At 34.2% G+C, this 26,464-nt stretch overlaps 3 protein-coding genes across 4 annotated transcripts in view; 1 reads left to right on the forward strand and 2 right to left on the reverse strand.

The window, feature by feature from the left end:
* Positions 1-2,232: 2,232 nt before the first annotated feature.
* Positions 2,233-2,890, reverse strand: LOC119837564 (protein lethal(2)essential for life-like). Its single transcript, XM_038363186.1, has one exon. It carries the CDS (start codon positions 2,795-2,797, stop codon positions 2,261-2,263), a length of 537 nt encoding a protein of 178 aa, XP_038219114.1. The 5' UTR covers positions 2,798-2,890; the 3' UTR covers positions 2,233-2,260.
* A 2,981-nt stretch (positions 2,891-5,871) lies between these two features.
* Positions 5,872-6,532, forward strand: LOC119837609 (protein lethal(2)essential for life-like). The gene has a single exon (XM_038363261.1). It carries the CDS (start codon positions 5,927-5,929, stop codon positions 6,470-6,472), a length of 546 nt encoding a protein of 181 aa, XP_038219189.1. The 5' UTR covers positions 5,872-5,926; the 3' UTR covers positions 6,473-6,532.
* A 4,461-nt stretch (positions 6,533-10,993) lies between these two features.
* LOC119837583 overlaps positions 10,994-26,464 on the reverse strand; it is a 144,066-nt gene continuing 128,595 nt past the window's right edge. The window contains exons 6-15 of one of the 2 annotated variants that reach the window (XM_038363228.1): positions 23,996-24,253; positions 22,683-22,920; positions 21,184-21,324; positions 15,987-16,192; positions 15,456-15,640; positions 14,669-14,935; positions 13,742-13,949; positions 13,096-13,241; positions 12,358-12,480; positions 10,994-12,077 (exon numbers count right to left, since the gene is read on the reverse strand). In XM_038363228.1, the coding sequence (XP_038219156.1) occupies positions 11,358-12,077; positions 12,358-12,480; positions 13,096-13,241; positions 13,742-13,949; positions 14,669-14,935; positions 15,456-15,640; positions 15,987-16,192; positions 21,184-21,324; positions 22,683-22,920; positions 23,996-24,253 (2,492 nt within the window). In that variant the 3' untranslated portion in view covers positions 10,994-11,357. The remainder of the gene's footprint in view (positions 12,078-12,357; positions 12,481-13,095; positions 13,242-13,741; positions 13,950-14,668; positions 14,936-15,455; positions 15,641-15,986; positions 16,193-21,183; positions 21,325-22,682; positions 22,921-23,995; positions 24,254-26,464) is intronic. The other variant, XM_038363229.1, reaches the window with a different exon arrangement.

Here is a 26,464-nt window from a genome sequence, read left to right on the forward strand (position 1 = left end):
ATATGGTCATGATTGTTCATTACATAACTATTGAATTGATTTTGACAAGACACTGATTTCAATGTGATGTAATATTTTTTTATTTTAGACACATACCACAAAGTAACTTAATTCTAAGCGTTTTATCACAGTTTTGTAATTATAAATCAATATGTGTTTTATAGCGGCATATTCACAACAGTTCAGTAGACAAAGATGGTTATTGAAAATTATAAATTCATCGTCGTTTCATTTTCTTATTTTGTATTATAGGTATAACATTTAATTTGAACTTATAGTTTGGCGCCAAAGATATGTAATTGTTTAGATATACTCACTGACACACATATATAGCAATAACCCTTCGTACATAATATACTTCGTATTATATATAGTGTAGCAACGTTTAGAAACATAATATTCATAGTATTTGTGGTTTAGTTCCTGGAGCATTTACACTCTTATCATAGTGACTAGGTACTTATAGTGGAAACACTACCAGCCTGATAGTAATGAGATTATTTGATGTAATTATAGGTTATTGACAGGTGATCCTATTTCAATTTATTTAGATTTTAGAGCTTGGTTTACATATTTTTATATATGTTGATTTAAGCCAGGACGGTCTTTGAATTTGTATTTAATAATATGAGTTTTTTATTTGTTTATTTATTCATTTAACAATTTTATGTATCACATCACTTAAACAATTTTGCAAATATTCAAAGTACATTGTTATATTTTTCTTGTTTCGTAATCGTACAGATAAAATAATAATGATATATTGGACGGTGGATTTAGTTAAAAAATCAACAATTTTACAACTCCAGCTTAATTTTGCTATATCGATTTCGTTTTTAATTTAAGTCACTAAATTGCTTTTTCATTATCTTACTTTTACTATTGGGTCTATTTTCTCATTGGTTAAATAAGTATAAGATATATTAAAAAAAAAAACAGGTATTTCAGATAATTTTTTTTAATTAAATTAGTATTGTGTGTAAAACAAAATCGTTGGACAACTTTTTCAAACAAAATTGAAAGAAAAATGTATTCTCAAAAGATTTCCTCCCACCAATAATACATTTGTTTCAACAGATAGTTTTTAAAAAAGCTAGTTTGATATTAAAGTCTCTCGTTTATTAAATAATTATCAGCAATCAGTGAAGTATCAATGTTTTATATTTTTCACATAAAATTATTTATTACTCGAGCCTGTGTTGATCCGGGACGAAACATATTTAAATAAAACGTCACTCAGATTAGGAAATTCAACACAATCGGTTTTAGATTTTTGCGTCTGTTCAATACAGGTACTCAATAAACAAACAACATTTTATTGATACCTTCTTTTAAGTGTTACTCAATATATTGCTCTAAAACGTGTCAATGTATTACTAAAACAAAAAGGGTATTTCTAAATAAATCTAATCTAATTTTATGTATTAACAAAGTTAACGACTATTTATAAAGACATAGATTATTTTTCAAACTAGAAACTAGAAAAGCCATTGTGTAGCTTATTTATAATATTAACTACCTGCGCCCCGCGGTTGCACCCGCGTAAGTCCGTATCCCGTAGGAATATCGGGATAATAAGTCCAGTTGTCCAGCTAAAACACACACATCCTTACAAACTTTCGTATTTATAATATTAGTAGGAAGTAGGATAGGATGGAAGTAGGTTTATCTTTTTTTTTTTTTTTTTTTTATGTTACAGTCGGCAATGGAGCTGGTGGGACGCCGGATGGTAAGCGCTACCACCGCCCATGAACATTTGGAGAGGCATAAGGTCTATTGCAGACCTTACGCCTCTACAAATGGATTGCCGACTTTTTGGGAAGGGAATAAGAAAAGATTGGCGATAGGAATAAAGGAAAGGACTGGGAAGGGTAAGGAGAAGGATATGGGCCTCCGGCTCCCCCACTCACCGAACGAAACACAGCAGAATGCTATTTCACGCCGGTCTTCTGTGGGGGTGTGGTACTTCCCCGGTGCAAGCTGGCCCAATTCGTGCCGAAGCGTGCTCGACTACCACATTCAAAATCTTATTATTTATCTTATTAGTAATTAGCAGAGAATGATTATTATGATTGAAATGAAATTAACAAATCTATTTTTTTTATTGAGGTATAAATAAGGTAGGTATTAAAAAGTCTTACATTAAAAACCAAATAAAACAGACAGAGAATAATTAAAAACTTGAAATTTATTGAACAAAATTTACAAATAAAATAAAGCTACACATCAGTCTCATACAATGAAATTATATAATATTAATTTACTTTTCTTTAATTTCTTGATTGGACGCATCTTTGATTTCCTTTTTTACGGGGCCGGTGTGTTGAATGGGGACAGATCTTTCGTTCTTCGAGATGGCTGGTTGACGAGGCGCTGTGATAGTCAGAACACCGTCAGAAGATAAGCGAGATTCCACAGCATCCGCCCTACAGCCATCAGGTAAAGCGTATCTCCTTACGAACTGCCTGGAAATGTATCCATGCTCGTCTTTCTTCTCTTCATGCTTGCCTTCAACTATGATGTAGCCGTCGGTGGTCTTCACAGAGATTTCTTCAGGTGAGAAATGCTGAACGTCAAGGTTGACCTGGAATTTGTCCTTGTCCGCTTTAATGCTGGATCCGACGTCCCTTGCAGCAGCGGCTAACTGCCTCCAAGGACGGAAGTAGTCCCGCGACACTAATGGAGCAGCGACGGCCGTTAGCATATCGTCAGGCGTCAGCGCCAAACCGAAGTCCTGGTCAAGAAGACGGCTAGGACGGTATGGCCAGTCAGCGAATACGTAAGGAATGAGTGACATGGTTACCAAATATTACGACTTTATTAACACAGTTGAATGAAAACAACGAAAATCGCAGAGTTAACTCCGAGCGCAGAGAACTTCGCACTTCGATCGCTTGTTCAAATTTACTTGAATTGCCGCGCTTTCACGCCGCTTAAATAGTATTCAACGCCATCTAGCGCTGAGTGGAAATTTCGAGAAATTTCCTGCGGTGGAATATGTTTGTCTCTTTCGCACACGTTGGGTCAGGGAAGCCGGCTGGTCGATGACTCAAACATAATGTGACGCGTGGTAATAACGCGAAATTTCTTGAATTTTAGACGATGGGACGCTGGGCGGCGGCGTTTTATTTGTAAACAATGTATGTCATATGTTTTTATTGCATTATCGCTTACATTTTATTACCTATTTGAAAATATATTCGTTTGTGACAATAAATATACAATAATATTTTGTGAAATATAAAGAAAAAAGAACTTCGTAATTAAATAAACACTGATTATGCTGCAGTGTATGTAAACTATTTTGTATGACTACAATACATTAATACATTACATCCCTTTACATGCTGCATGCTGTATAGTTTCTACGCATTATTTTCTAAACACTACAAAAAGAATACAATTCATTATTTTGCTTAATAATATTTGCTTTTAATTTATTTGCAAATCAAATTCTGAGACCATATTAGATTATTATATTAGTAAACATATGGCTTAGTATTACATTATTAAAGAAATATATTTGGTATATCAGCCTATATAATAATTAAATGATAGATTTACAACTAATACAAACTTCTCACTTGGGCACATAAACTGTGAACACATACTAGATTCATAGAGACAGTCCATATAAATAACATAACCATAGTTAATAATACTGCTATAACTAAACAACTTAATTAGTAGTTTACTTAGTTTTTCGTTAAAAAAATGAGTTTATTACATATATTTCATAACGAATCTGTTATCATAATCTGCAAAGTTATAAAGGACTTCCAGATCATTCACCCTCCGTTTATATCACCTTAACAACGGTCAAAAGTACATTTGTACAGAATTATTTAAGAGTGCATATAACTCCAAGTTGCATTTTTTTAAATATACAATTTGTATTACATACGTTGAAGTAATTTTCAAAACGTTTTAGTCCTAGCCATTTTAAAATGGAATTACAAAGTTTAATGTGTAGGTATCTATACTAATAATATAAAGAGAAAACTTTTTGTTGTTATATGTATGTTTGTCATGTTTACACAAAAATTACTGGACCGATTTCGAATACTCTTTCACAATTAGAATGCAGCTTAACTGAGTTAAATTGGCTATATAAGTACCACGGACGAAGCCGGGGCAAACATCATCTTATTTTGGTCTTGATATGACCGTGGAGGTCTTGGGAAGGTTTAAAAGGTGAGAACGATAAGGAAAATATATCGGAACAATATTCTATGGCGTTGCGAAGTTCGCCGGGACAGCTAGTCATAAATAATAACATTCATCATCATATATGAAAATTGATGATTATAAAAAAGTGGACATATAATATGATAAGTAAATTTTATAGAAAGTACTATTGTATTCCCAATAGATCAGTTTGCGGTGAGGCAAGAGTATATAATTTCATGAGACCCTTTCTCGTGCAATGATATACCCTCGCTGTGTATCAATGTGAGTTTTATTACAGGCCGGGTGTTAGTAGCGGTATATACTTATAATTCTCTTAAAGATTTCAACTATTGCTGCCCCATCTGAATATTTTATTCACGAAAAAATCTCAAACGATTTTCATTCGAAATATTTCTAAAGACGCCTCACGTAATTAATGGATGTATTCTTACTAGAGTATAATTATATCCTAATCTTGTTTTAATATAATAATAAATGAAGTCTTTCCTATCATTGTGAATATTTGTTTTTTCCTTTAAAGGAACTTCTTCAAGCCTCTTAAACACCTTTAGAAATATATTATTAATAAATTTGATACAATAAACCTAATTTATCATAAACAAATTAATAAGATAATGGCATTTGGTATTATTTTCTACTCGCACTTAAGAAACAAAGAATAAATATCTGACCTGTGTTTTTAACTAACATAACAATATCGATTTTTCCAGAGTCAACTGCTTCTGTTTCAGGTTAATAAAATACTAATTAAATCGAGGCACAATTTTATTTTAATTTGTTGTAAATGAGGTTTACGTAGTAGGTAACTATTTAATAATTTGGGATAGTTATTTGAAAAATACTATAACAAAAAATTCGTAATATTATAAAGCTGAAGAGTTTGTTTGTTTGTTAGGCGGTACCACGCCACCATGTACCACGGGCGAAGCCGGGGCGGCTAGTATATCATAATGATATATAAAGTATCACTTTTATAGATAGGCTATCTAAAAGTATAACTACAAAGGGTTTATCTAAATAATGTAGGTATTCGATATTACTTCACAAACAAAATACTTGAAAATAAAAATGTAGGTACATACGTAATTCGCTTATAATATGTTTACGTTAGATTGCTATGGCCTTGACGCGGACTTTTCCCAAATATAACAAAAGCATTCTAGAAAGTACTCGAAGGGTCGCGATAAAATTGTTCGACCCAGACGCATCAACAATGTTCCAGACATTCGGTCAGTGACGTATCCTTGAATAGACGCATGGCTGCTCAACACTTGGTCCAAAATTGAAAATATGATTTTTCAAAGAGAACATATTTCTTTTTAATTTGTGATTTTATAGGTTTAAAAGCAGGTAATTTTTACCGTTAAAGTGGGGAAAAATTACTTTGATACCCACGGCCTGTGGGGAAAAAGCCGTGGGTTATGTTCCGACATAACCCACGGCAACCAATAAAACAAGGAAAATAATAAATTTAAAAAGTTAATTAGGAAGCGCAGCTAACTTTCCTAAAACACTTTAAAGAATTTAAATACTCTAAATAAAAATGTAAAAAAATATTGATAAGGTTTACATCCTCTGATACGTGCAAATGTTGATAATACTAGAATCTTCTACTCGACGCTAGATGTCGCTTTTCCATATAAATATTGGCGATCGCGGTGCGAGTGTTCAGTTAAAGTTTGAATTTCGAACTGCTAATTGTTCAGTGCGATCACAGCTATTTGCGACGTTGAAAATGTCCCTTCTACCATACCTGTTCGACGATTGGGGATATGGCCGTCCTCGTCGCCTGATGGACCAGCACTTTGGATTGGGGTTGACTCCTAACGACCTGCTATCTGTTGCTGCTGGACCGCTCATCAGCAGAGAGTATTACCGCCCATGGCGTCACCTGGCAGCGGCTGCGAGGGATGTCGGCTCTACTATTAAATCCGATTCTGACAAGTTCCAAATAAACCTGGACGTGCAGCACTTCGCGCCAGAAGATATCTCTGTCAAAACAGCTGATGGCTACATCATAATCGAGGGCAAACACGAGGAGAAAAAAGATGAGCATGGTTATATTTCCCGCCAATTCGTGAGGAGGTACGCTCTGCCTGAAGGCACGAAGCCTGAGACCGTCGAATCGAAGTTGTCTTCCGACGGCGTGTTAACCATCACAGCTCCAAGGAATGTTCCAGAAGCTATTAAAGGTGAGAGAAAGGTACCGATAGCCCAGACAGGACCAGTACGGAAGGAAATAAAAGACCAAAGCGAAGGCACGAATGAGAAACCGCAGTGATTTTTAGTTCATAAGGTTAATTTGAGACTGATAATTTTAAATATAATTATAAGTTCCTAATTTGTGTTTTTCACTCATTTCCTTTTCCGTTAACATATTGCATCTACATTGAATTATCCCCAAAAATAACTGAAAACTTATGAAAGGAAGCTGTGTTCTATATTATTTGATACTTCCTATCAACATTGAAGAGGTTAATGTAATCTGATTTTAAAATTTTTTAAACTTGTATTTGGTATGTTACTAATACACTACTAATCCACTCCTACGAATTTGGTAATGGCAAATTATAATAACCGATAAACTTGCAATACAAATGGTATATTACAAAGGTGAGTAAATGAAACATGTTTATATACGAATCACTTTATTTAGCTACAACAAAACGACAGAAACCCCATGGGGCTGAGTGGATAAATAATAATATATGTAATAGTGTACATACAAAACAATTTATTTATTAGAAGCTCAGTTACGCGTATCACTACAGTGCTCTGTATCCACAATGAATTTGTAATATCGGTTTGTGATAAAATGTAAAGTAAAAATATATACAAAATAAATTTAATTGTTCGTAGAAGAAAAATATTCCGTCAAATAATTTGATATACGACTGTCGTACGTTCTTTTAATTCATTAAGTAAATTATTTTTTTTAATTTTACAGTTTTAAGCATGTTGATATCCCAAACCGATATTAAATTAACTACACATTAAAACATATTGAACTATACATTGAACTACTAGTCGCAGTTAACATTTATGTTCTAACACACAACAAGATAAAGAACATGAAAAAAAAATTGGGCCAGTCATCTCCATTCAATTAAAAATTTATCTCTTGCATAAGTTAATCAAATTTTATACACTGATCGAATATGTTTTTAGTTCAAACGTAAATGCATCTTGAAGCATGAAATATATCATGCACTAGCGGTCCGCCCCAGCTTCGCCCCAGGTACATATATAACCTATAGCGTTCCTCAATAAATGGGCTATCTAACAATGAAATAATTTTTCAAATCGGACCAGTAGTTCCTGAGATTAGTGCGTTCAAACAATCAAACTTTTCAGCTTTATAATATTAGTATAGATTGATTATAGTAACGATTATTATCCAACAAATGAAGGTGCCCTTTTTGAAGGAAATATAATCTAATTTTCTTTAGAGCCGTAGTGATAGACTTCTAAAGCGTAGAGATCGTAGTTATGGCACGCGGATTGTATATTTGGTTGCATTAATATGTAACGGGCCATTAATTATTAGGGCGATTATTGAAAAAGTTTAAGAAAACTCGTGACGTGCAATTTTGTGTTCTGAAAATGTATTATTTGAATTTAGTTTTAAGTACTTTGGATCAAACGTGTACTGTATTTGTAACCCAGCAACTAGATCGTGTATAGTACGAATTTTTATTTAATGTTTATATGTTCACTGTTATTTAAATACCTGTGTAAATGCGGATTTATATTTTAAAAACACAAATTATTTTTATGTCAAATCCATCCCAAAACTCACCGTAAAAGCTACGAATATATTCGAAGCATAAAACGGAGAGATTTTATGTAGATATTATGACGTCATCAACGCGGGTGAAGAAAATCATGTAAATGCTTATATAATAGCTAATCGTGACTTTTAACGTCGTCTTATTTATTTGTTCTCTTTGAGAAAATTATTTTTATTACTATAATTTTAAATATGTGTGATTTTTCTTCAAATAAAAACGTTTAAATATGAAATTTTAAAATATGTAAAAATAACAATGATTCGTCATTATAACAATATTTATCTACAAAGGAATTCAAAATTTTCTCGTATATATCGATTAAATTTCAAATAAGTAACAAAGTATTGTGTAATCGGTTTATATTAAATTTCATGTGTATTTATATAAATAATTTTTAATACTGTTAAATCTTATTTTATATGCGACGGTGCAGTGCTGTGTAAATAATTATTCAATGGAAATTAATGTTTTAGGAAATATTAAAGTGTTTGTATAATATTGCTATTTGTATATTTTTACATGGAAGGCATGATGCGTGCTTGAATTGTATTTATTATAACATTAATATAATAAATTATATTAGCCATAACCATTTAAATACAAACAAATTTATAAATATATTAATAACAGTTATTAACTAAAATATATTTTGATAGTGTCTGCGAGCTAAGACCAATATTTATAATAGAAAATATATGTAGGTTTATAATGAAGTGTATTAAAACTTTTAATAGCTAGATATTAAAGTTTGTCGTGTTCATATCAGATATGCTAATGAATACCACTGAAATACAAACAAGACAAGTTAAATTCGGTTATAATAGAACAATATTTGTTATTTTAAAAGTACAATGACTTAAAATATTCCGTATAAATATGATACATACATAGAAAATGATGACGAGCCGATTTCCAATTTTAATGGTCCCAGCTCGAGAACGCATATTAAAAAGCTGAAAATAACTTTCACATTTAAATACTTTACTTACATATTTATAACTAATTTACCTATAATCTATGCTACATGATATGCCTCAGTTTCATTAACTATGCTAGAATAATAAGTATAAAATTGAGCTTTGTTGATATGTTTCGATACCGTCGTTCTGGCGGTTAATTCATCATTTCGTTTTCCAATATTATGTACCCTTGATGTATAAGTTACAAAATCTGTTTATTTGTATGTATATAAATATTATAAATCATACGAAATACGTTTTTTATATAAAATTATCAGTGGCGTAGCTGTACCTGTACTCCTTTATAAGATTTTTGGATTTTTAGATAGTAGAAATTTTATCTATGTTATTGACAGAACATTGACTTATAAATATTAATATTTTAACAGTATTTGTAGCGCTGGGGCTATATTAGCGAATACTTGTGTCATGTAGATACCGGCTGCTTATCGCGATGTAGGGTACAGTATAGTTTTTTTATGTCACCGTCGGCAATAGAGCTGGTGGTTCGCCCTACCATCGCCCATGAACATTTGGAGAGGAGCAAGGTCGATTGCAGACCTAACGCCGGATTACCGGCACACACTGGAAAGGGATTAAGAAAGGATTGACGAGAAGAATAAAGGAAAGGACTGGGAAAGGTAAGGAAAAAGGCACACAGATCTTCCAGCGCTAATGTAGTCCCATCGTAATCATATTTTATTTATACAAGGAGCTACACCATTTACAACGATAAAGAAATACGATAGTTCAGAATTAGATAATCTCTTAAAATTCATTAAACAAAACAAAAGTAAATATCTATAAATATAACAATAACTAACCACAAGTATGATGTATACTCATGTAACATTTGTGCTTGAAAAAGCTAAAAGATATTAGAATATTGAAGACTTCAAAACAAAATTTTACGTTTAACAATAAATTTGATAATTACTTATTATTCACTCATATTAAGCACACCTTTACACGCCAAACGAATGAAATTGATTTTACTGCAAGTTCATAGCAAAAGAAAGAGCGGTACAATTTTAATAATGAAAATTGCAATCCCATTATAATATAGCAGAATATTTTTAACAAGACCCCAACTACGCAAGAAAGAAACGCTGAAGGTCCAAGCGTATTCCTTAATGTTACATCACATAGAATAGATTCACATTTGTCTACCAAACCGTCCGTTAAAACTCTTTAGAACACAAGAATCTATGTCTACTTCAAATTAAAGCTTCCTTCTTTACCATTTTACATTTTACAATGCCCCGAAGTACATTTATCTAAGTGATATCTATTTTAAACTAGTGCGCAACTCGGCAACTTTCTATTCTTAAGATAAAGAAGGCAATTTTTAAATAAGTTAATAGTTTGTTATCATTGAAAGTCACAGAACAAAATAAACGATTCGACAAAGACGATAAGAATTTTTCCACAAAGAAAACTAGAGAGCAATGAATAATTAAACCCATCCGATATATTCATAAGACTTTCCTTGCAGAAGTATTCATATTAACTTTAATTCCAAATTTCTACTTCAGGAACTCCTATGGGACGCTTCTACAACGTTTCGACAATCCAGTCAAGCGTTTTTTGTTAGCGGAGTATAATAAACATTGTTTTATTATATAGAATGTCATGTGAGTTGTCTAGTTTCATAGAGGTTTCTCTGTTTACAATACCCTCGGTGCTTGAGAAGTTATGGCGAGGTTCGAAAGTTGCTGAGTGCGCGTCTATCGTGCATACATCGATAACCCCTACCTAACTAACAGAAAGGCGCATGTAACACTATAACACGTTCTACCCCTATCTAACGAGATTGACTTTAATACAAACGAGTACCATTCATAAAACAAAAAAGATTTTCACATATTTCTGAAATCTACCAATTTTTGATCTTGGAACTATATGTGTTTTAATTTTATGATGAAATAATAATTTTATTTTTTTAATATATGATATTTTTTTATCGGTGCACAATTTTATCAATTTATTGATAATTTTGAGATGTAAAACATACTATGGATCATCGGTGATCATTCTTATGTCCTGCCAAAGAAACACGATTGGGGCTCAATTAGTAAATGTCATATTACATACATTTTGATCGATTCCAAGTTTTGAACCTTCGACATTTCACAATAACGCTGAGTTTAGTTAGAAATCAGAAGCCTCAATAAACAACCATATTTTGAAGTTGTTATTGAGATTTAAATAAATATGAAGGTGCATAGTTAACCGCACTCGTTTGCATCAAAAATCATCTAGCACTATCAGAGCTGGAACAGAATTCTAATAGTGTAAAAGGCGTAGTATATTTATTTACAAAACCCAGCCTTAAGATCCTCCTACAAGCACCAGTTCTAAGTCGAAAATAAACGAAATACACTTAACTAATGATATGTTTAGTTCATCTCAGTCTTCATACTACTACTAGAGTTAGTCCTAAGCTAACGGATTTCACAATCCCATAAGAAAAGGACGCGATTTTTTCAAAAAAGAACTCACCGAAAAGCATCTCCGAAACAATAGTACATCCAATATAATCTCTAGAAAAATATTTAGGTATAATTGCATCAGCAACAAGTTCATTAAAAGTATATATTGTAATACTCACAGCTTTTACGATATGTTTCGTTTCCTTAACGTTATATACATCTATATCTCTTACGTCTATATAATTTGTGATGTGTGTTTGTGCTTTATCTAAAGCGAGTGCATCGTGCGAGATATCTCCATAATTCACAACGACTACGTCACTAATATCAATAAATTCATCGTAACATTTCAAAATAGATAAAAAATCTTCTATAATATAACTCTTTGAGAAAGGAACGATTTGTGAAGAGTTTCGTTCCAATTTACTAATCCTAGAGTTGTGTAAATTCGAGAAACAATTGACGATATTTTTGAGAAAGTGTGTGAAGGTAAAATTAAAATTATAGATGATAGTAATGAAGATAATAACGATATATAACATTTTATTTGGGGTGATGTGAGAGACGTTGGAGCTGGGTGGTGTGGGGTAAACCACGTCCACTTCGGCAATCTTGAAGATGGAAAGGAGCAAGTGGGAGGAGATGTCCTCGTGCTGGGAGTTGATTCGCGATTTCACGATCTTCAATACATCAATGCAAGCCTCCTGAAAACATTGGTTTTTTTTATTAATGTAAATTATGGTGTTTATATAACATAAAGAGCAATTACAGAGTTTTGTTGCCGGATCTCGGTAGAAACTGCTTTCCGAACCAGTGGATAAAGTTGAAACTATGTTATGACTATTAAAAAGTGCTTCTAGAAGAAGTCTTCTTGAATAAATAAATGTTTGAGTTTAGGATTAAAACATTTTAAAAATAAACGATCAGCAGTTATAATTTAAATTTAAGCTCTGATGGCCGTAGTGATACAATTTATAGTCTTACCTTTTCTTTATCCAAAAGATCGTCTCCAGCTTCTTTAAGTATTTCTTGCTCTTTGGGAGGGACGCTCGCGGATATAATCACATTTTCGTTGCTGATGTTGAATAGAGTCAATGTGCAGTTTGTCTGAAATTTGCAAAGCAAGCAGTGTTAATATTTTAATTAAGCATTATATAAAGTTATGAGTATAATTATAGTAAATAGTTCTTTGAATGTTCGTATTTTATTTCATTTTTATGGCCATGGCTATACACATTTCTATTTATATGCTTTTTTGTTTTTGATTGTAATTGTTTAATTGTTGAATTTATAATCTAGAAATCTGTATCATTTTTGTAATAAATGATACGCGTTTGTTGCACGCATGAAATATATGTAATAGGTCTGTGGATAATGTTGGTTGGGCAGTTATATCTCGACTAAGTTGTTCTGGTATAATTTCTTACTGTTCTACTATTTGTTATCCTAACGAAAAAAATTGTTGACTCATGTATTATTATGATATAATTATTATCATTGATATGAATCAATGGGAATATACGGTGTAATTCCATGTTAACCATTTATGCTTATATGCAGAATTTTCATTTTTCTAATTGCATAGAATTCAAACTTAAATAACGTAACATAAAATTGATTAGATAGACAAATTCCTGCAAGGTAATCCAAAATAAATAGCGTCTTAAAATTATACAAAGGGGCAAATTCCTGCTAAGAATGTAATGCGAAGGCAGCGTGCACCTGGTCGCGGGTGAGGTGGTGCATGTACTGCTGCAGCAGGCGCACGGCGTCCTCCGCGCCCAGCCCCGTGTGCGGCCGCAGCAGCGACTCGTCCACCGCGCTGAACCCCAGCAGCAGGTACACGCCCTCCGGCAGACGGTACTCGCCTGGAAATATTGAGAGAGCTTTCATGGATGGAAATGATAACACAAGCTGCAGTTGGTTATTGAAGCTTTTAAATTGAGAAGAAGTCGCAATTTATGGATTTTTTTTTGGAATTTTGTTTGTATCTTCTGTTTTCAGTGTTGATTAGGTCTTCTTATTATGACCATTCTCACTATTTTAGGACACATGGAATCACTGTCTTGATATTTTCTTTTCATGCTTAAATTACTTGAAGGTTGTATATAGCTTTAGCTATTGGTATTGACAATATTATAAGTCCTGCAATAGGTATGAAAATACAATCAGTTGTTTCTATAATTAATTAACTTAATTGCATATCAATTAACTGAATCATAAAGAAGATTCTAGTAGTTAAAGTAAGAAAACAGTATTTATATAATATCAATTGACAGTTATAGGCGTATAAAAATGTATCAATACTCGTGAATAAAGATTAATTTGTCTACTCATTTTAACTCATCGCATACGAGCAGCGTCTCACCCGGGTTGGGGCGCATGCAGATGAAGGAGCCGGAGTAGCAGTAGCAGCGGCCGCGGTAGGCCTGGTAGGCGGGCGCCGCGTGCGAGTAGTGCGCCAGGCGGCTGGAGCACGGCGCGCGCGGCACGCACGCCACCTTGCACGACACCTGCAGCGACGCCTCGCACACGCACAGGTCCGTGCACTCCGCCAGCTCCGCCGACCGGTACAGCTGGGGACGGCCGACGCACTCCACTCGTGACCCAACTCAACCTTTGTACTCATACTCATGACCCACATCTACTTTAGTATTCCTACTCATGACCCAACTCAACTTTTGTATTCATATCATGACGCAACTCAACTTTTGTATTCATACTCATGATCCAACTCAACTTTAGTATTCCTACTTATGATCCAACTCAACTGTGTTAATGTGATTTGACAAAGCTTGTGAATCATTTTAAATCAGAAAGACACTATGGATCCAGAAAGTAGGGATGAGCCGGCGAAAAACTCTGTAGTTCGTCATTTCGTCCTTCAAAATCACATCATTTCTACAATATCTTTCATTTAAAATAACCTCTGTACAACTTATTCCAATGTGAGTCGGTGTTTTTGTTTTTATATAGAATGTTATTAAACATATACTTTGACTTACTGAAGTTTCTCGACTTTGGTATTCCATGAAATAGAGTAGATTCTGTAGGGTGTACAAGTACACACTACAACTACAGGTTTTCAAATATATAATATAATATTTCTTTATTTTTTTACGTTTACACTCATAGAAGCCATCTAAGGGAGCACAAATTCAGTTACAAATTGTATCATATGCATATAAATACTTATTGATTTTTGTTGTTTTACCTAGCAAATCATTCGTGTAATATTTGTGAATGTATATAGAATTATTATTAAAATTAAAATTCAAGCGTGTAATGAACCTACCCGTCTAGTTTCTCCCATCCTGATTATCTGTTCCTTATCATCGCTCTCTGGTTTCTTCACAACGCAGTACTTCGCGGGCTCCAAGGTGGTAGGTTTTGGCGTGGTCGTGGTTGTGGTCGTGGTAGTGGTCGTTGTTGTAGTGGTTGTGGACGTGGAAGTTGTCTCCGTGGTCGTAACAATCACTGGCTCCGAGATTTGGGCGATTTCATTGGGACCTACTGTTTGTTCGGACATGGTCGTTATGGGGCTTAGCTCTTCCCGAGTTTCCTGAAAGTAATTATAATAATAAATGAATTGATTAAAACAGATTGCAACCTCTAATACCTACCTCTAATCGTGTATATGCTGAATATGGATTAAGGGTTTTAAGCTGACAAGTCAATAAAGACGCGTATCGCCTTTTGTTTTAAGTCAAGAGGTTCTGTTCTTTGTCTTCGGCACCCTTTTGTCTGAATTTAATCAATCAATTTCGACTCTTTTGTAATCAAGCTAGCGCGGTGAATACTGGCCAATGTAAAATGGTACTACTGTCTTTTACTGGTAAAGGACATGTCTGATTAAATTTGTAATGTTTGCGTAAATAATATAAAAAATGCTTATACATAAAATTTGTAGCAGGAATTTCGTGATTAAATTAACAATTATTCTTCCTCAAATATCTAATAGTTTCCATCGTAGAGAAGTTTTAGAGAAAAATTGTCTAAAGTGCAATGTAAACCGGCAAAACTTTGGTAAGGTAAATCCGGTGCTAGACTGTCTAAAATGGATTCTTATTTTCTCATCTTACCTGGCGAACTTCGGCTTTGGGCAGGTCCAGAGTTACATGCTGAGTGGTGTGACGGTGGTGCGTGGTGGTGCGGTGGTGGGTAGCGGGCTCGGGCGCTACTGTGATGTAGCGGATGCCGTTGTCGAAGGGGGTCGTGGTGAGTAGGGGCCCGTAGGTCTTGACGTGATAGTCGCTTTGAGATTCCACTGAAATACAAGAGAAGCTTTAGTAATACTGTTGAATAGTATTAATGTTTGTCTTACAATTAATATAATAAAAATCATTTGAGCACAAGACAAGTTGTGTAATTTATTTGATTTATAATAAAAATTAATATTTTAATATTTTATATCTAATGGTATATAAAATTGTTAACGAAGAAAATTTAAAAGCTATTTGCTTTGCCTTGAATCTCTTGCTCATTTAAGCTATTGCTAACTCGATTAGCTTATAATAATACAGTCCCTGTCTCCCTGGTTTTCTGTCACGCCACATTCTACGATAAAGTCTTCAGGATTGCTCCGTTATCAAAAATCATATCAGCCTCCTCACCAACACAAGGATTCAGCCACAACAGCCTCTGCCAGCCGAGGCAGTCGTACAGTTGCGCGAAGTCAGTCCCCCTGCAAGCGCAAGCGGCGCGCAGCTGCGTGCCGAGCACGGCCACCACGGCGGCGCGGCACGCGGCCGGCGCGCCTGCGCAGCCCTGCGTCACTGCGTCCACCGCACACCATTGCTCGTAATTCTCGAGGCGGATTCTGGTAAAATGCGAATCTTTGTTATCTGTATGCTATTTCCATGTAACAGAATTTTCTAACTCCGATTGTAACGTAAATAATTAGAACTAGCTTTAACTCGCGTTACCCGCGAGTCGCGTGGTAGCTGGGGAAATGGTAGCTAGCATATGTGCTATCCAGACAATAATCTAACTCTGCATCGAATTTCACACCGATATAATAACCCGTTATTGCTTTAATGAGTAACCATCATTCTTTCAAACTTTCGCGTTTATAACGTTTGTTTGACCATACTGTCAGTTATTACGGATTAGTAAATAATGTTACTAACGTGATTATTGTACATTATTTCAAACAATGTTATAGAAATTTAAGATATAAGTTTCAAATAGTTACTTCCAAGTTATTAATAGTAGTGTTAGATCGTCTATTAAACATATAAACTTCGTAAATGTAGGAGTGCCTCATTGACCTTTGTGAGAGAAAGATTAAAATCCGCATTTTAAATTCTCGATTGCTTATTCAAAATGCACTTATCGTGCTCATATAAATACCGAGATTTTTTATTTTTCATTTATTAAACGTGAAATGCTTCATAAATGAAAGATATTTAAGGAATAGCTAATTTGATAATGAGGCGGGATTATTGTGTGATGTGTGTGAATTGTTTCTATTCTTTCGCTTGCACGTGACAACCTCGTTTTTAAATATTTAACCGACCCTAAGAAAAGGATGAGGTTCTCAATTAGATTTTATATTGTGTTTGTAACCTTTTTACTGGGTGAATCGATTTTATGATCCTTTTATTTAATCTTTAATGGTGTCTTCGTTGAGTTTTTTGTTAAAACTCACTATTTTCATATAACAAATTATTAAAGAATATTTCAAATCACAAAGCAACACACTTGTTATTAATAATGATTCGGGTTTTGTATTGGACATAATAATTTGTCCATAATTTTCTGATTCATGTTCAGTGCGATACATGTTTTGTGAAATCAACATCATAATTTAATTAATGGGAGATGTTTAATCCAAAATAGCAAATATCAAGTACAATCGAGACCAACATGTGCAACATTTTGAATTAAATTTGGAAAAACGAATAAATTTAGAACGAAAATAATAAAAGAAAATGTATTCATAACGCTGGCTTGACCTTATTCCTGTTTTTGGTTTTTTAGATTCCAAGAATATACACGTTCTTTATTATATCAAGTATATATCAAGTCGTTATAATATAGTCATTCTTTATTATCTATATGAATTGAATGTTCAAATAAAATTATTGTTATAAATGGTTTGTATATATAATAAGCAAGTATGTATTATATGAGTTTGAACTGAAGATAAAACAAAAAAAAATGTTTAAAAAGATCCCTAATCACACTAGATCCATACGTTTTATTTAAAAAATTATCAACTTGGTACTATTGTATCATTGCTTATTCTTCATCATTGCAACCGACTAACAAAAAAGAAAAGTAGGAGGTTTTATGTTTGGCTGTCTGTACTTATTGTGCCAATTTAAATCAAACTAGTTCATAATCAGTTTTAAGATTATATCTATGTATTATTATAGGCTTCAGTATTAAAGGGAGTTTGAAGCGATTCCCCTAAGATCCCTTAGTTATGAATTGGCAATTTGGGTGTAACACAGAAAATCCAGACAAATGTCGAAATAATGCCTTATCGCCAACCTTTTATCCTCACTTAAGTCTGAACAGGCTTTTCACGTCTTTTCTACTTATGTTTACAACTTTTGTTTATTTAAAGACTGTAGTTTTTTGTTTGAGAACTTTTGCAATCTCATCTCAAAGAATTTAAGCCCTTTTATATAGTTTGTGAACAGACGTTCAGCGTTATAAGGAATTGTGGTTATATACATAAAAGGTAGGGGTGAAGTTTCGTACAATGTTGTAAATACATAATTTTGTCTTTCAGTTGCAATTTTTGGTATGTAAGTTGGTAAGCTATGAAATATATGAATTGGTCATGCTTTAATTTATGTACTTTTAATGTTTTTTTCATTGTCAATATGTCAATTTTTTGATATGCTTCCAGTATACCATGTTTACCATGTTCAATATATATTTTTGTAGACAGAGGGAAATGTTAAGAAAAAGAAATCAAATCTAATCCAATTTGATATTACATTTTGTTCACCGCCCTCGCTTGATTTTATAGAAAATAATATAAATACAAAGTTTTAAACGAAATATTAAAATGTGTAGGAATTGAGTAGGTATTTGAAACAATATTTCCTCAACCTACGTAAGGTGTGGGCAGCTCAGACAAGTACTGATATTATAATTCAAAAGAACTTTGATAATTATTCGAATATCATCGTTGTATTTAAATTCAGAGGAAAAACGTATTTTAATATTTTATTTCTCATTGGAAATTTTTCATATCAGATTGTGCCTTTCTTTTTTTATTTGATCACTGAGACATTATACGACGTTCAATTTTAAGATATAATGTGTTGTTTTAAAGAATGATTCATGTCATTAAATAACTAAAATAAATTGCCATTTGTAAGGCCGCTTAGTATCACATAAACTTATACCCAAATTAAATTAATAATTTTTTGGATATTTAAAGAAAAAGACGTCTGGAGAATATTGTGCATATTTATACGAATTCAGCTATTTAAATTTCTAAACGGTTCTCATAATACGCTAAAGGACTATTAGATTTATTCATAAGCAAATTGTGAAAAGCGACCCTAATGCAATATCCAATTGCTTTAAAAACGTATTTACGTAATTCAGCATCTGCAATGTTGACTATTTTCAGTTTGCAGTATCGACGGGCTAGGGATGGGAAAACATGTACGTTATGTAAACTATTAAATGTATTATCTGTAGTTTCGTTATACAAAAATCACTGTTAAAATTAACGTAACTTATAAAAGACCAGTTTTCACAAATAGTGTTAAATATTATTGTATTCTCGAGACAATACTGACTTTATGTTCTCCTTGTGTAGACTTCATTTCTTCGTGTTCATCGAGTCTTGATCACTTTTTTCATCAGTCAATTCGTGGGTTTTCACTCAAACTATGCACATTAGGAGATATCGAAATTGTTGGACCGGTTAAGACATGAAGTCATGTCAAACAGATGAAGATTTTTATTTCATATTACAGTATAAAATTTCGACTTAGTTGAATCAGGATAAGCGATGCATCTAAATTCTAAATAGATATTTAGTATTCAGCATTAATTACATTCGTGTCTATACGCACTATGCAAAACATTCATGTTTACTTCTGTCATGTCTATTTGCATTTTAAAGCTATGAATAACAGCACGTTGAAACAGTTTTCTCTGTATTAGTATAACTATATACTAATACCTAAAGATATAAATGTTTAAACACAAGATTGCACCATGGTATTGTCTATAACAAAGGAGTACATGTATAAAGCATAATCGGTTTTTGGATTTAATGTATTGACATATCTACGTTCTGTATTCATAAACAAATAAAAAATAATATCATAAAATTAAACTATTATTTTATGTTATAATAAATAATAATAATTCATACCATCGCTATATCTAATTATGATACATAGATATCTAATTATGTGTTATTATTAAGTATTATAGTGAACATATAGTCAAAACAAAGTCTCATAATCTTATTAAGAACTTCCATACCAAGAAATAGCAGTTACTTGTAACACAAGTGATATATTACAGTGACGTTATTCCAGCGCTACAGTAATCCCGTTCGTTCCATGCCCTTTCTATTCAATTTGGGGCGTTCTCGCACGATCAATCGAATCGGTTAACATGTCTATTGGATATAGCTTTCAGAATATATCCCATTACCGCGGTGATTGCATTCGTGTCACGCTGTTTTCTAGCAAATTAAATGTGTCAATATTTGACACGGGATCTGTGAGCCTTGCCGGGATAAAAACAGTAATTAGCGGGGCTTGGGAATTATTTTATTGGAGTATGCTTAGTTTTCGATAAGCGAAAATCGAATAATAGTGACATTATTAGTAATTATAAGTTATAATTTATAATTATAATTTATAATTATAATTTATAATTATAATTTATAATTATAATTTATAACTTGCAATTGGTAACATCACTGTGTCGTGTATTGAATGACCCGTTCTGATGAAATGCTACGTGTAGAATGAAATATAAGCTTTTCTCCCGTAAAAGTCCGTAGTTGTAGATACTATGATCATATCAGAGAGCAGCGTTATTGTATAGAATTAATAGACAATAATTTATATGCTTCATTGGTTCTATCGAAAGTTTATTTCTAAAGCTTGTGTTATTTCTTACTAGCTGCGCCCCGCGGTTTCACCCGCGTAAGTCCGTATCCCGTAAGAATGTCGGGATAAAAAGTTGCCTACATGTTATTCCAGCTGTCCAGCTGTCTACGTACCAAATTTCATTGCAATCGGTTCAGTAGATTTAGCGTGAAAGAGCAACAAACGCACACACATCCTTACAAACTTTCGCATTTATAATATTAGCAGGATAGGATGTGTGTATGTGTATCCTTGTATGTTATGTTGAGTGATCGGTTAATGCTATCATTGTGAACTTAAAAGGTTATTTTAATAATATCATAAAATGGTGGATGTTTCAAGGCTATGTGTAGTCTAGTAGTATTGGAATACTATGTGTAGTCTCAAGGATGCTGTTTTCGTTTGTCTGTCTTCGCTCAGTTTTACCCGGAGTTATAAAAATCTTATGTTATAAGGTAAAGAAAGCTTTCCAGTGATAAATAAACTAGCGTGTCTCGGGATGCTCGACAGAAGTGATAACTTAATGTAAGCTAACGCTGTGGGTTAGAGAAACAGACGTTAAACTGGCGCCGTAATGCGTTACGTAACGAGCGCGTAACGCGTTACGTACTAAGTTAATACATCAATAAATAATTCGATTTTATAGTTAGTTAAATTGTAACAAAAAACAAATTATCATATCAGTTCAGGAATTAGTTTGAAACATGTCACATTTTGGAAGGTTCACCTGCACTCCGGGTCCTCTCGGCATGTGTGCGCCAGCGTGTGACAAGCCGGCAGCGGTGAACCGACGGGAGGCCGTTGGGCGCAAGAGGGGTGGAGTCTCTCTTGCGCGTTCATACACGAATCCTCCTTGTTATCCGTTTTCCTGGTTAAGTAGAAAAGAGATGTGTTTATTGGTTAGCTACTCGCCTCGGCTTCGCCTGGAATTTGCTATAAGCTTTTAAATTTTTTAACAGTAATATCGGAGACAAATCCACAGACACAAAAAACATAATAATTCCTTTCTTCAGATACAAGTTTACAAGCTTTTATGTGATTTATACATCAATCAAAGAATCAACGTGAGTGATTAATCTTAACACTAAAGGAATTACATCGTCTGATTATAATGATACTCTTTAATTATTTGGATGTTAGGTTTATAATTCAGATTTAATTTAGTAACTGTTTTACCTAATTTACTGCGCAAGCCTGATATTTATTATATTATGTATTCAGAATTATCTATATATAAATGAAAACGAATCTCAAATGTGTAAGCGAAAACGATTCGACCTATTCGGCTAAGAAATTAAAGACTTTTTAACGGATTTAAAAAACGATTTATCTATACTAATATAGGAATATAAGCCTGAAGAGTTTGTTTGTTTCTTTGAACGCACTAATCTCAGTTAATACTGGTCCGATTTGAAAAATTCTTAGGATAGGATGTAGGAAGGATACTTTTGTAATTTATGCAATAAATTTATTGGAACTTTGATATTATATTTTTTAACAAAGAACAAATATGTGACAATATATGATATTTATTCAGTAGTGTTGATAGTGATACATACAAAAGTAGGGTTTCTTAGAAAGTATTGTCAGTTGGGATTCACCATAAATATTAATTACGTTGTTTGCGCAACACATTAGTTTAATGGAACTCAAATTAAGAATCTTGCTTGCAATGCACGAACACTTAATGAGTTCCCAGAATCTCAATATAAGTTGTTCTCGGTAACAGTGGGTAAAAAGTTTTGCTTTAATTGGTTCCGAAGTTGTTAAGTAAATCACGGGCTAAGGTACACAGGGGTACAGTATTTACTGTTTGATGTCTCTATGTGGCGTGTGTGATGCTATCCGACTGTCCAAAAGATAATTATTTTAAATTATTTTAAAATTTACAATTGCGACTCAAAACGTGACTTAACGATGGAGTAGGATTGTAGACTTTTGAATATAAATGAATGTCTTTTATTAGATGTATTAGTTTTATTTATCTAAATTAAAGCCAAAACCTTTAAAGTAAATTAATTTTATCATGTGCGTATACATATTTTGTTTTTTATTAAATGTTCAACACTTTATAAAGAGTAAAACCTAAACTAACTTAAGCTAACCAACACCAAATATCTGTACCATTTTTGTAAACAAAATAATATGCTTAAAAAACCTACCAAATATCAATTGTGTGTGTGCACAATTCTTTTCATATACAGTAAACTGTATATAGGTACTCACTTGCACAAGCAAAACGCGATTTCCGTATTCCAATGTACGCCAGGTTTCCTATAGAAGTTGCGTAAAGCCGCCATGCACCCCTCGCGGTCGCAGTCAGTAGAATGGCACTTCTGCAGCACAGGCGTCAGGGAGCCTACACACTCGCTGTCCTTGATGCAGGTGTCTAGGGCCACATGACATGTAGACTGCAGCGCCGCCTTGTCGTCACCTGCTTTACCGTTTTCCTTCCCAATCCTCTCTGTTGGTGTATGTTACATGTTAGTGCATGCGCCTCTCGTGCGTGCGGGTAACTGTGAGTCTATATTAAATTGTGTGTGTCATTATTCAGTCGCTGTTACGCCTCGAATACCGGTCAACCTATTACTAACGCATCTTAATATATTAGTTGATTTTGTCAGTGTGAATAATAAAATATTTTGTTTGTGTGCTGTGCCATATACTTGTTGATATTATAGGGATAAATAAATATACAGTTGAAATAAATATCACGAAACGTGTAATGAAAAATATGTTAATATAAAATAAAATAAAATAAACAAAGAATTTATAAATAATGTAATATAATTAAATAGTGTTAAAGTGATATAAATACATTACTACATGCGTAAATAGGAAATACTTATAAAATAATTAAATAACACGTGAAGTCATGAAACTCGTGTACAGTATGAGCTGGTCATGATAAATTTATATAACGTGAGAAAAACTTTTTGATTGCAAGCAAAACTCGATATACCATGCTAATGTGTATAACTGTAAAAATATACTTTTATCCGAATCTTATTCTGTAACTTACCACCTAAATATAAATTCAAAGTCAAGTTAAAAAGTAGTTTAATCGACACACAAAAATTGGTCTCGCATAAATCTGAATTTGCAAAGCTTCGCGAAGATGTCAAAGCTGTCTAAACCGCATTTAAATCAGTCCTCTTGCTTGTATGAATCAAGAAAGCAAGGTTAATGTAAGCTCTAGATGGTTATTCATTACTTTCACTACGCAAAGCTTCACTTCTTTATCTACCAGTATAAACCCTCCTTAAATCTACGGGACTATACTCTCTATCTCGACTGGGTCAAGGGCTAAAGTGGATGGGAATGACATGAGTCCTGTTAGTGCCAGAAACAAACCCGTGTTTGATGACGGTGTTCTTCTACCTGTACAGATCCGAAGCTAAACGTGTCATTACGATATCTATGGTTAAACATTTTGTTAGTGTACCTGATATTTATCGTAACACTTGAATGTTAATCGTCGACTAATCTCTTTAAGACTAGTCTAGTTTCTAGAGATTAGTGAACGTAATAATACATACGGTTTTCATCGATATATCCCGGTCCGTAGACAGTCTTGGTCGCGTAAAGTGGGTCTTCGCTCCCCCCCGGCTCATGGTTCCAGCGGTGGTAATGATGGCCGTGGGGTTTGTAGTGTGGGCTCGTATAGCGATGGACGTGACTCATTATTTTGTCCGGAGCGATTAGGTTGCCGTCCTGCGTTATCGACATACCGCCAATCCATGATGTCACGCCTGTCGTGTTCCGATTTGCATTTCGTCCATCCGACATCAGCTTTACTGGAATTGAATCCGTATCGCTTAGCTGAGGTAAGCGACGACCGAGCCGTAGCGCGAATAGACTCTAATTACTAAGGCGATCGCGCAAGGCCGGTCTGACATACATACATATCCCTACTAAATAAAAAACGACAAACAAACAACGATATCCAAAAACGTATGATACAAAGGGAAAAAATTAAAAACCACGTACGTTAATTTTGGATACTGATCAATTGTTATTAGCAAAGCTCTTTACGACGTTATAGAATTGTCGTTAAGCAAAATCTATGCCGCGCAGTAACCATAGAAATCGTAGAAATAGGAGATGCAGACACATGCAACATGCTTATATTATAGACATTGAACACAATTTAGACTTTCAAAGCGAACGCGTTAATTGGATTAATTGGCTCATTCCCTTCCGTTGAAAGTCTAAAGTGGTTTTAAATTTAAGGAATAAAGGAAAGTAGCAGTACTGAAAGCATGCGGGCATAAAGTAGGAGCGAATTAATGGTTTCATTTCTTTCAAAGCAAACTACATTTGGTTGCGGCGGAAATAAGTTATTGTTTCTATTGTTATTAAGATTCAGATTCCAATATCTCATTAGAAATCCGTTATATCCCCACCTTTACCAGTGCTTATAATATTTAATGATTATGAATCGTGAGACAAAGTCATGTTTTAAAATGTTTCAAGAAGAAATGTTGACACCTCTACAATTCTTTCGATCATTTTTTACATATTGCTCCAGAATATCATTTTCAAGATGACCCACGTGGTTACCTAATGAAAGTGAATTGCAAGTGAATTCAGTCATGATTCAGCCAAATGGACTGGTCACCCACGCGCTCCTACCTTACGAAGCGATAGCGAAGCGTGCAGTGCAAGAGGCGACGGAATCCGATAGACACATAGAGAGAGAGAGGTGCGGCGGCGGTTTACCGTGACGGGGCCGAGAGGGGCGCGGGGAGAGGAGGGCGGCGCGAAGCAGGCTTGCGGCGGCGGCGCGGGTCATCAGGCGGGTCCCGTTCTCCGTGAGCAGCAGGATGGTACCATCCGGGGCCGCGTATCTCGTGAGCGGCGGCGCCCGCGCTGCCGGCTTCCTCGGCTCGAACAGCGCTCTCACCGCCGGCGGACATTCGCCCCAAGCCGCCGCTGCCCCACAACCACGTTACCAACAACCACTGACCGCCCCGGAGCCGAACCGCACTCAGAATACACTTAACGGACGTTCAACTTTGCTCCGCAAGCAAATCGAGACCTCCCTTAAGAGTATTCCCGTGAAAGGTAGATATAAAGTTAGGATATTATACGCCGCCCCGACATTGCTCTATCAGTAGCAGGCGCAGACCATCACCGAAGGCCGAAGGTGTGAAGCCAAGAGTTGAGGTAACTGCGGGCATTTGTACGGTGTGTGAGGTCAGGAGTACACTAAAAAGAAGCTCAGTGTCCGTGAAACATAAAGGTATACAGCCTTGTGTAGTAAATTAGTGATCTAATCTTTATTCCTAAGGCCTAGGCATCTAACAGTGTAGAAATTAATAGGCAGGTAACAAAACGAAAAGATGAACGAAAATAAAATGGTACGAAACAAAACTAATATAACACGTTGACAACTATATTGTTTGAGTCTAGAACTCTTGAAGCTTTAAAGTGAAGTGTTTATGTCTGTGGTTTATATTGTCATAAAATATGAAATCAGATTTTCGCTATGGTGTTCTGTTTTATATATGAAATGAAGGCACACAATAATGCACATCGGTAAAATAATATGACGTGTTGTTTACAATGTGTAGGGAGTTAACTTCGGGGGTCCCACAAGGCGTCGTTCTTTTACACATATTATTCATAAGATATGCAATTGGGTTGTGTCACATTAAGTCACTGGTGTTCCTAAGCATTGCCATTATTTTAACACTTAAAGCTATTATAGTATCTTATACATATACGCATTGAGTGAGATAATATTTACAAAGAAAATTCAACCAACATTTTATAAAACCTGTTATTGAAAAGAACCTATCATAACACGAATTCAGCGCGATGACATGCAATTCACAGATTTTCAACAAATATTTGTTCGACAAAAATATTTTAAGGCTCATCATTTGTATGAAGTGAAAACAGGTATTACTAGGTATGGTGCTGCATACTATTGTGATTAAATACACAAGGGACGTTTAATAGTAATAAAAATAAAATAAATGTAGTTAAAAAAAAACTAGAAA

Source organism: Zerene cesonia, chromosome 28, assembly GCF_012273895.1.
Source record: "Zerene cesonia ecotype Mississippi chromosome 28, Zerene_cesonia_1.1, whole genome shotgun sequence".
Taxonomy (NCBI): Eukaryota; Metazoa; Arthropoda; class Insecta; order Lepidoptera; family Pieridae; genus Zerene; species Zerene cesonia.

Coding starts and splice junctions, on each gene's coding strand:
- LOC119837609 (XM_038363261.1), top strand. CDS start 5,927: ATGTCCCTTCTACCATACCTGTTCGACGATTGGGGATATGGCCGTCCT.
- LOC119837564 (XM_038363186.1), bottom strand. CDS start 2,797: ATGTCACTCATTCCTTACGTATTCGCTGACTGGCCATACCGTCCTAGC.